At 34.1% G+C, this 11,053-nt stretch overlaps 2 protein-coding genes across 5 annotated transcripts; both read left to right on the top strand.

Annotated features, from left to right (window-relative positions):
- Positions 1–33: 33 nt before the first annotated feature.
- LOC121125358 (mitogen-activated protein kinase kinase kinase 7) lies at positions 34–4,142 on the top strand. 4 transcript variants are annotated; one of them, XM_071891507.1, is made up of 4 exons: positions 34–825; positions 878–1,670; positions 1,754–1,932; positions 2,364–4,142. In XM_071891507.1, exons 1-4 carry the CDS (start codon positions 772–774, stop codon positions 2,958–2,960), a joined length of 1,623 nt encoding a protein of 540 aa, XP_071747608.1. In that variant the 5' UTR covers positions 34–771; the 3' UTR covers positions 2,961–4,142. The 4 variants fall into 4 exon arrangements, with proteins under 4 accessions (XP_071747608.1, XP_040576446.2, XP_071747610.1 ...); XM_040720512.2 differs by having other exon boundaries at positions 1,754–1,839; positions 2,364–3,341; XM_071891509.1 differs by having other exon boundaries at positions 1,769–1,839; positions 2,364–3,086.
- Positions 4,074–8,052, top strand: LOC139906505 (mitogen-activated protein kinase kinase kinase 7-like). The gene is made up of 4 exons (XM_071891510.1): positions 4,074–4,293; positions 4,862–4,977; positions 5,052–5,228; positions 6,422–8,052. The coding sequence occupies exons 1-4, from the start codon at positions 4,281–4,283 to the stop codon at positions 6,551–6,553; spliced, it is 438 nt and encodes a 145-aa protein (XP_071747611.1). The 5' UTR covers positions 4,074–4,280; the 3' UTR covers positions 6,554–8,052.
- Positions 8,053–11,053: the final 3,001 nt, after the last annotated feature.

The raw sequence follows: 11,053 nt of genomic DNA, 5'->3' as shown, positions 1-11,053 counted from the left end.
AAAAAAAAAAAAAAAAAAAAAAAAAAAAAATTACAAAAATTGGCATTTATATTTTATTGTAAGTAAATGCCGTAAGAGCGTGTGAGTGGGGAACAAGAAAAATTATGATGGAGTTGACGTTGGGAATGATTTGACTCAGTGATTTCTTGGGTCTATTTTGAAGAGAGTGTGTAGTTGATATATGGCCCCTCTACAAGAAAACATCCTAGAATAATTTTCTCAGAATTGAGTGTGAATTACATATTTATCCCTTAAAAAATTTAAACTACAAACGCTTCTGATCAATCCTTTGGAGACGTCGAAAATTGGATTTAAATACCCTAAATTAATGTTCGCAATAAAAGAATGAGATATGGACATATTTGATTTAAAGGGGGTATTATCTGGGGCAATTTATGTCTCTTAAATTAGATAAAGGTTCTAAACTCTTGGATATCAATGCTTATCCAAAAAAATAAAATACAATTCCTATTATTATTAACTTGTTCGATTACAAATTATATAACGAAATAATTTTTTTTATGATTGTTCAATATTCTTTTCGTGTTGACGCACCACGTACGTAGGGAGACAAGAGAGAGAGAGAGAGAGGTCGGTGTCCTGTTATTGTTGAACACAGGGTAAGATGGAGAGCAGCTGAGTCGTTGACGTCAGAGAGGAGGTTGAGTGAAGTTATCTCTATATTCGTATTTGTGTGTGTCCTTACTACTATTAGAAGTAGTAGTACAAAGATGACGGATTAGGGATTCTCTATTAGTTATTCTACTTGTCATGGATGATCCCGAACTGCTTAGAATATCCTTGGAAGACTTGACTCAGGGAGAGGTAAGGAGATTTGGTGTGCATATTTTCTGCTTACCCATTGTTTTCCCCATAGATTATAGGTCGAGGTTCCTTCGGAACGGTAATTCGAGCACTCTGGAATGAAGAAGAAGTTGCCGTGAAATTCTTCCAACCGGATAAGGAGCTCCTGGACGCATTTGCAGTGGAGGCTAATCAGCTAAGTCGCGTAAACCACCGCAACATAATCCGTTTATTCGGAGCCTCCTTCCAGCCGCCTCATGTGTTCCTCGTGATGGAGTACGCGGACAGTGGCTCATTGTACAAAGTGCTGCATACGTCCAAAGTGCCGTATCACTCTGGACATGCCATACACTGGCTCTTGCAAACTGCCAAAGGCGTGGAGTATCTACACAATTTAAAGCCCACTCCCATTGCTCATCGAGATCTGAAATCCCCCAATCTACTTCTGGTCAACGGAGGAATGAATCTAAAGCTCTGTGATTTTGGTACGGCATGTGGTGTTCAGACTTACATGACGAATAATAAAGGATCTGCGGCCTGGATGGCTCCAGAGGTGTTTGAAGGAAATAAATACACAGAAAAATGCGATATTTATTCCCATGGGATACTCACATGGGAAGTCCTCACTCGGAGACTTCCCTTTGATGAAATCAAAGGCAATAATTGTAGAATTCTGTGGGCTATTCATCAAGGGAAGAGACCGCCTTTAATTAGTGGTTGTCCTGTTGTTTTAGAGGATCTCATGACCAAGTGCTGGGATAAAAACCCTTCAGTGCGGCCTAATATGACTAAAATTGTTGAACAATTATCCTTTATTCAAAAGTTCTTTCCCTCAATAGAGAACGATCCTCTACAAATTGAGAAATGTAAGCTTGTATTATTATTTTTCATATGATTTTTTACATTTCTCTGGCACAATACATATTAATTATCTATCTTATTATATCAGTTTCTTCTCTAAAAGATGAAGAGGAACTCAAAGAAGAGACTGGAAGTTATGTTTCTGCTCTAACGTCCCTACCATCAAAAAGTGAGGTAAAAAAGCAACTGATTTCTAGTTCTGAAGAATATCCTGAAAAACTCCCTACCGTCATTAACACTTATCACAATCATCCTCCAATTAAAAAGGTTTGCTGTGCCATTAATTCTACTAATAATATCTAATCACATCTGTATTTAAACCATCTCCATTAATTTCTGTTATAATAATTATAAAAATCATATTTCTTAGTTGCAATTCATAAGAAGTCCCTTTCGCAGGACTTTTAATTTAGCATTTTACCCCAGACGTACAGTCAAGGAATGAAGATCAATTCCATATTTTTAGCCTTTGAATAAGCACTAATATTCATGTGTTTTGACAGTGTATTTTTTATTTTTTTTAACACTTGCATGTTTGTAGTAATACCTTGCGTGTTCTTAACTTGAGTCCTTTTTATGACCTTGTCTAATGTTTCAATCGAGAGTAATTTAACTTTCGTCCGAAAATTGATTACTATTTTTGAATGGATCAAAGCGTCTAATGAACTTATACATTAGATTTTTGTTTTTATTTTTAGGGATTCTATACACCACCTGAATTGGTGGACAGTGACACGGATGTTATCCCTCCTTTACCATCAATGGATCCTATTTCCTTATTGAATGCCCCCCAAGAATTAATGAAAGGAATAAATCTCTGGGTGGATGAAGACAGTGGTCCTATCCCTTCGGATATTGAAGTTGTTCGAGACCGAAGTAGTGAAGACATAGTGTCTCCTCATCCTCCATCCAAGGATACTTTTCAATTTTTTGAGCCTCCATACCGGCCTAATCTCTACCCCTACCATGGTTCACACCGATACCCTCTATCAGATTTTCGACCTAGTGTTATTGGTGTGGGGGCCTCTAATCTTCTCTCTCCCCCCTCTGGAGATCCACCAGAGACTCTATCGAATCATGATTCATGGCATAATAACATGCCATATGAATCTCTCAGTGGACGAAATTATCCAAGTCCTTCCTATTTTGGAAAAGTCAGTCCTCAGAACCTTTCCTCTCCTCACTCAATGAGAAGAAATAACTCTAAAACTACAGTTACTAAAGATATTAACGGTCTTTTCTCCGTTCGTGAAGATGCGACAGAAAAGAGTGAATCATTCAAAAAAGGCAAGTAGCTCCTATATTTTTCTTTATTACGCAAAATTTGGGCAATTCTCCAAATTTGTTTTACACACATACATATATTAGATAATAATGTCACGGCATGTGGGATTTTTAGAGCGGTAGGTAATTATCATTGCTGTAGGGCTTTTGAGGACTCTCTAATTTTTATTTTTGCTACCCATTTTGATCAAAGAGTATAATAATTTATTATTTCTGCTTGGACTATCGTTGCGATGTGTTTCATAATGATTGGTCTTCATCCTTTCCTTGATGACCTTTTTTTCCTTTTTGTATTTTCTACAAATCTCTGCCATTTCAATTTCTTCCTCCTTTTTAATTCGAAGCAATTTATTCTTCAATTCCTTTTTGGTACATCCCCTATTAAAAAAAAATATCCTTGTCGTCCATGAATTAACAATTTTAAAACATAATTCACTTACATGTGAATCATGTATCTCTGGATATTCATCCCTAAACACATACTCCTTGTCCTGGTCACCTCTTAGCACCCAATTGATACACGCCCCAAATGGTAACTCATGCTCAACAAGTCTCCGATACAGTACATCTGACCCCTTTGTACTTTTTTCAAATACGTAGATCGGATTACTTTGCACGATGCGAAATAAATTTTTAAACTGGGCTATTAACTCAGCCACACTTAAATCTGTTTGAAAGGGAATGGTGACGTATGAATTTGTTCTAAAAGTAAATACACTTTGAATATTGATACAAAAGCCGAAAATATTTGTTCTGGATTGGGTTATAACGGGACTGGTTAGCTCTATTTTCACGCAGAGACCTCCTGCAAGTACTCTTTTGGAGTAGTCAATGACGACTAATCGTTGAGTTGCAGAGTATTTTGCTGACACGAGGTGGTTGTAATTAGTCAATACTTTTTCTAGATCCTCTGTTTTCATATTTTGTTCACCTCTCCACACAACAGCAGATCACTTATCCAAATGCTTCCGGAGCTGAGAGTACAATTATTTCATTCTTTCTTTCTTTTTTCGGTTATGCATATACTTATCAACACTGTATTACTAGGAACAAATACACTTAGTTAATATTCATTATCACCATTATTATACTGATGATGTAATTAATTTTCCCCTTTTGAATTTCTATACAATATAGGGCACAGACGCGCTAGTTCATATGGAAGTTCCGGAAAGTCCGTAGCCCAAGGCCCACCTGAATCAAATGATCATCATCAGCAGTATCAACAAGGAACTCGTGGAGGAAGAGGAGGCTCTTACTACGATCATCATCATCAACATCCCTCGGATTTAAGAAGATCTTATAGTGATCTTTCAACACCCTGCTCAAATATGTATGATTACTGTAAGTTATATCAATGAAATGCGTATCATAGCAATTACATGACGATAAATTCAGGAGGAAAGAGATGCTTCTTCCGCACAAATGATCATCGGACTATACAACATATTGTATGTTCTCCCTTGAAAAAAAAATTGTCATTTTGCCAGATATTCGAATTCTGACTCATTCTTTTTTACTTTGTCGGATAAAGTGTTCTCCTATCTTTCTTTTTCTTATTTTTTCCCCTCGTTGTTTAATGATTAATCAAATGTTATTAGTCTTTGCCAAACTTCTCCACTTCACTCCATATTATTAACGAAGACGAGTAAAAAAGATTTAATTAAGTGTGCAACAGCGCCCTGAGTTGACAGAATGTCTCCTAAAAGCCAGTGTAATTTGAATGATAATTATGAAAGGATTCAAGCCAATTTAAAAAAGTTTTTATCAACTGTGAATCCACAAGGAGGAGGACCCCATACAAGATTAAATAATGTCCGAATGAGAATATCTGTTGCATCATCATTGTCATGTATATTATCCATATCGTACCCCGCCTGATTAAATTGTGACTTATTTAACTATTTTATAGATGAAAGGGACTCCATTATTGATCGTGCTGTTGAGCTCATTGAGCCTGATCTTCGACCAGTTCCTCCACAACCTAATTGCCCTCAATCAATGCAAATATATCATGATCATAGACAAGTAAGTGGTGATCTTCATCATCCTTCAAAATGCTTAGATATTTACAAATAATATATTTTCCACACATCACACAGTTGGCCTCAGAGTATGTCAAAGTCAAAACGGAGCTTGAAAGACTAAGGGACTACAAGGACTCTTTGGAGAAGCAGTTCCATGATGAAGAAATAGATGAGAGTGAGGGAGAGGGGCCACTGCCTGAGTTCGCTAACCAAGAAGAAGTTGAAAACTATGTCAGAAAGCAGTCAGAACGGGTATGTACATATTATAGTATATGGGCCGCCGTCAACACAAAAAGCAAGCATCCTGAATCATGTGTCCCAAACAAAATTGAGTCTGCCTTATATTTGTATTCCTCAACTAATCATCCTCAATTTCAATCAACTATTTATTTTAATTAATCCTTTGCACCTAAAGTAGAAAAAAATTCATTGTTACAATTAAATAATTAGAAATGTGTTTGAAAGTACATATGATTGGGGCAAATTAAGTAATTTAAAAGAAATGCAGTTTCTATTAAACTATAGTTAACATTCTTCTTGGGTATCTCAAATAATAAATACCTCAGAAATCTGAATATATAGTCTATAATAATTGACAGAAATATTGGGCTCTTCTTGGCATTTACGAAGAAAAAAAACAAACAAATTGGTGAATTAACCATTTTCTTGATGCTTCCTAGGGATTGTTTTTGTGTTGAGGCAGCATATATATAACATAATATATTAGGTTGGGCAAAAAGTAATTTAGTATTTTTCGCTTTATTTCAATGCTTAATAAGAAGTGTTACAATCATTCGATTTAAGCTAAGTATGCCCGTTCTGTTTGATATCTTGTTGCCAACGAGAATCCAACTTCATAATGCCCTTTTCATAGAAGCCCTTCCCCCTATTGGCAAAAAACTGTGATAATTAATTTCCACATTTGAGGCCAAATTTGTAAGTGCGTTGGTAATACGACAGGGAAAGGGGGTAGTCACTTGGTGTCAGCTCCTCTGGACTGTAAGGTGGATGCATAAGAACTTTCCATCCAAGATCTCGGATCTTCTGGGGCGTCATCAAAGATGTGTGCGGATTCGCTCAAACCACTGTTGTACAACACGAACTGAAAGCATTTCGGCCCCGTATACATTTTCTTTGTCACTTTTGACCTCTTTTTCCCTTTCAGCTAGTAAAAATGTAAAATGTGAAGTAAATGTCTTCATTTGAGACCTCCATACTCGACGCACGAATAATTCACGACTGAACCGGCCAAGCCCAATACTATCTATAAAGCGTTTATAGTATACACTCACACCTTTACAATACCTTATGGTATGATCCGATTTGACCAATAATGAACAAGACATACTTACTTTAAAAAAAAGGGTGGGAAAACGGAAATTAATTTTTTCCCAACCTATTATTATCTCTTACTTTGAGCATAATTATTATTGATTCTATTTTAGGACTCCCTCCTACAGTTTCAAGATAAACTCTCGAAGCAGTTAAAATTACTTAAATCCACCATAAGTGGGGGCGGACATCACCCTTCTCTTTCTTCCTCAGAGGAAAATGAATGGGTTATCATTAACGAATAAAAGAGGAAGAAGTGAACCCTCTCAGTCTTAGCTTCTTCCCTATTACATTTCATTTCATTTTTTTTCATGCAATATTCATTCGAGCTATAACTACAACATAGATACAAGTAAACACTATATACATATTTATATATATTTTTGCCTCTAAATGTACATATATAAAGGTTGGTTTGTTATTTAACTTTTCCCCGAATTTCAATTACGGCTAAATCGGAAAAGTTATTGTCATGGAGTAAGAAAATAATCATTGTAAATTTCTAGCATGTCTGTCCTCTTTACGTTGTCGAATATCATCTTTGTCAAAGTTTGAAAAAAATAAGGGGAAATTTAGAGTTATTTAGTCCATTAAGATTAAAATAAAGCGGAATTTGTTATTTGGCGTAAAAAACTTTGATAGAGATTTTTATAGCCCAGTGCTTCCCAACATTTTCATAACTGCGTAGTCCTTTGGCGTATTTTTATTCAATTTTAGCCAATACATGGATTTTTGTTTTTTTTAGAAAATACATTTCTTGATAACTTCGCAGAGGCCTAAACGGTTCGGAATCATAGTTCTAACCTATGTTAAAATCATATTAATGAAGTTTTTTTTTTTTTTTTTTTACATAGTAACTCTATGGAGCAAATTGATAGATAGACCTATATTTCAATCTTCCCTCTCCAAAAATGTAAAAATGACGATACTTTCTTAGACGTTTAATTTTGTATGGGTTATTTTCTTAACACATGATATGACAACTTTTTCACAATAGTGACTACACGTATGGTGTATCTTTAGGGAGTTACTACTTCTTCAAGTGAGTTTACGGAAGCTTCATCAGGTCAGGTAAAATCTGAAACTTGACTGATGAACACACGAATACTCTTTCCACAGTATTTGTATATAATATGATCAACTCTGCCGACTTTTTCTAGTGCAACGGTATGGTAGTCGATGCTCTATGTACAAATCGGTCATCTTTTTTAATGGTCCTTCAATTGGTTAGATGGAGTTGCACTGATAAAGTTTATGTAAATATTATGGTATTACATTTGCTCCTTCTGACCAAGGAATCTTCTTTGAAGTCCATATACATGAAGTCTATTTCCTTCGATAGGAACAACCAGGGCGCGAACCTAGGCACTTTGAGTTCAAGAAAATAATTTATCCCGTACACGTTGTCCATGACCTACGTGGATTCAATTTCAAATTTAAATCCTTCTTTTAGTTTACTTATATCCATTATGATCATCAGGCTTGACATTAAGCCCTTATCGAAATTCGAAGATAGTTAAAAACCAATCCGCCTTAATATATACATACAATATTAATTTGCATTCGCATGTGTGCAACAACACAATCTATTGTGATACACGACACAAAGCCTTACTTAGACAGATTTTTATTTTTTAGCTACTATTTATTATATTGTTACATTATTTATATAAAATATATATTTGCATAGATATTATTTATTCACAGTACAGAATAATGTTGTGCCTTCTCTCTCCTCTTTAAATCGATCATTAATTAATTATTGTTATTTGTTATGGCAAATTCCCAATGACGTAGCCAAAGTCAAAAATGGCGATACATAAACAGGGGCGTCCGCTGGGGGTGGGATGTAGCCCCCAAAGGAATTTTTTGCTTGAAGATTTTTATAATCTTTGTCATATTACTATATTATTTAATATTTGAAAAAAAAATCCACAAATGTAACATTTAAAATTTAATTTTTCAACTTTTTTCCAAAAAATTTTAATTTTCTGTGAACAGCTGTAAATTTTTGATTTTTTTTTAAGGAATAGCAATCAATTTGTGGATTTTTTTTTCCCAAAAAAGGGAATATTTTGTGAATAGCTGTGGATTTTTGGGTTTTTTTCCCAAAAATTTGAAACTTTAATTTTAACTTTTGAAATTTTTTTGTAAACAGCTGTAGATTTTTGAAATCTTTTCATAAAGTTTTAATTTTTGGATTTATTTGAAAAGAAATTTCAAAAACCAAACAAAAACCTCCCAATATAATCCTTTTGACGCCTTGGTAATTATAGATTACTTTCTAAATTAACCGTAACTGTACGCTATTGGTATACAAGTGAAAATGTGTGTATTTTTATGCTTGTGATGATATAATTGTAATATCTACAACTTGTAATGTTGTAGAAGCAAATTGTATTCTCAAATGCTTAAGAATGCATGGATTTCCACTTCACCAGCTATTGGTAATGTGTACTTATTCTGGTGTTGAGACTCGGTCCGAGACGGTTTGGTCTTAAGTACTGTTGGATCGTTCCATCAAAAAGTCAGTCCTAACAGTTTGGTCCTTATTCACTTTGTCAGTCTTAGAACTGGTCCTTATCGGTCTTTATGGTAACTACACCACCTGAAATAGGGGCGTTCGTGGGTAATGGGCTGGAGGGGATGTATCCCTCTCCAATTAAGGATTGGAAATTCCAAAAAACAAGGCCCCCCCCCCCAAAAAAAAAAACAACAACAACAATAAATATATATCTTATTCTGCTGACGCCCTTGGGAAAGGACGTAGTTGGTAACTCCGTAATTTCAGTCATTGAAGATTTTTTATAATCTTTGTCATGAGACCTGTTACCTGATGTTTAATGTAGGAGGTGTATGGCTTGAACAAGTATTTTAAGTCCTAGGTATCATTCATTATTTTCTTCAATCCTAGTTTGGAGTGAAGAAAATAAAAAAATAGGACTAGGACTAACTGAAAAAGGTCGTAATAGAAAGAGAATACTGTTAGGGAAATCAGTCCTAGGACTATCCAACACTAGTTTCCTTCCAGTCCAAAATTCAGAGCGTGTACCGAAATTTAAATCGTAGAACATCATATTTTCGCATACATTTTCCCCTCTTGGAGATTTTGCTGCCTTTTTATTATCAATTTATACGTTCAAACTTTACATACAAGTTTCTTTTTCTGTTCCAAATTGGCTTTTTAAAAGAAAAAGGAAAACATTTTTTACAATTCTCTTTATGAAGTGGAGTCCCCATAACACTTTTCAAGCCTTTGCATACCTCTAACAGTATTATTTCCCCGTCACGTAACTGTTTTAAGTTTAAACACAAAATTATTTTTGATATTGTTATGGAAATAACCATTTCAAATTTCACAAGGGCGGTGAATATGTCATGCGGCCAAATCTTCCAGAGGCGAAAATGTACGCAGCAAAATTACCTAGGACCATAGAATAGTAATCAAATTGAATAGAAAAGTTTAAAGAATATAAATAACATTTTTATTATAAATGATTCACATGACGTAAAATTAATACTTCAAATTTGAAAATTTATTTTAATTCATGATTAATTAGACATTCCCTCTTTCATTAAATAATATTGTACTAATATAAAAACAGCCATAATTATATTTTGTGTCATCCAAAAAATAATTAATTGAAAAAAAGTTATTTTATTTCCTTAAGACATTCTTTCACGTAATTCTACTATTAAACAAAATACCCTTAAGTTGGTCAAATGAAAGGAAAGGAGGAAAAAGTGAGCGTTACATTTTATTGGGTATTTTTTCCTTGGCCTAATTTACATACTATTTCATTGATTGTTCTAAATTTTATTTTTATTTGCCAAGAATTGATGTATTTAGAAAATAATATTATTATTAAAAAAGTCCCTCTCCCAACAAGCACCTCTGTAATTTTTTTCACTGCCTCATTTATAACTAGTAATAGTGAATCAAATGAATTTTTTATGAGATTTAATCAATTATTTTGTATAAAAATTGTTAACTCATGACTCAGAGAAAAAAAATAAAATAAACCCTCCATTTATTTTCTTATCAAATGAAAATAAATAAAATTCTTAGGATGTTCAAATTGAGTATGTGGGTCTTTGCTACTATTTCAATCGTTTAGGAAATGTTTTGATGCGTGGGACAGCATAAAAAAATTCAAGGAAATGCTAAATTCCTTATTAATTTTTGAACTTGATAAATTAAATCTAGGAATGGGATTGTTTTATATGGATGATCTAATCGTGATTCGATACAGTAGTTTTTAGTTCGTTCTTACTTTATATTATTTGTAGCAGCAATTAGTGTCGTGTTAGTCTTTCATTATTTGGTCCAGTCATAGAATCGCTGGTCCTTTAGACCATCTGTACTATAACTAGAGTTGATAGTTTTTTAATGAAAAAACTAACATTTTTTAATTACAAACTATTTATGGTATCCAATTCCACGTGGGAATTGGATATAGGTGCATAGTCCGGTGACACACTTAAATTAGGGGACTGTTTAAACCGGATTTGACTGTATTTCTTTTCAAAAAAGGAACAAGCTTGTTCCTTTTTTGAGGGAGAAGAGCACTCAGATATTTTTCTTTCACACTACTTTGTATATCTTTTGAAAGTTAATACGACTATTCAAATAAAGATGTATGGGACTACATATAAGAGAACAAGTGATTGAGATTATTTTCACTCCAAATACCAAGTATTATACCTATGTGCAAGTTTGTACCTTTATCGGTCTAGCAGTTCTG

The sequence above is a fragment of the Lepeophtheirus salmonis genome, chromosome 10 (genome assembly GCF_016086655.4).
Source record: "Lepeophtheirus salmonis chromosome 10, UVic_Lsal_1.4, whole genome shotgun sequence".
Classification (NCBI taxonomy): domain Eukaryota; kingdom Metazoa; phylum Arthropoda; class Copepoda; order Siphonostomatoida; family Caligidae; genus Lepeophtheirus; species Lepeophtheirus salmonis.
Note: the sequence above shows the minus strand (reverse complement) of the source record. Positions and strands in the feature narration are given on the sequence as shown.

What these genes read in the sequence shown, in the direction of transcription:
- LOC121125358 (XM_071891507.1), top strand. Translation starts at nt 772, where the DNA reads ATGGATGATCCCGAACTGCTTAGAATATCCTTGGAAGACTTGACTCAG. An exon ending in AAGACTTGACTCAGGGAGAG is followed by an intron (nt 826 to 877) that starts GTAAGGAGATTT and finishes TTTTCCCCATAG; the next exon opens with ATTATAGGTCGAGGTTCCTT. An exon ending in ATCATCCTCCAATTAAAAAG is followed by an intron (nt 1,933 to 2,363) that starts GTTTGCTGTGCC and finishes TTTTATTTTTAG; the next exon opens with GGATTCTATACACCACCTGA.
- LOC139906505 (XM_071891510.1), top strand. An exon ending in TATATCATGATCATAGACAA is followed by an intron (nt 4,978 to 5,051) that starts GTAAGTGGTGAT and finishes CACATCACACAG; the next exon opens with TTGGCCTCAGAGTATGTCAA. An exon ending in TCAGAAAGCAGTCAGAACGG is followed by an intron (nt 5,229 to 6,421) that starts GTATGTACATAT and finishes ATTCTATTTTAG; the next exon opens with GACTCCCTCCTACAGTTTCA.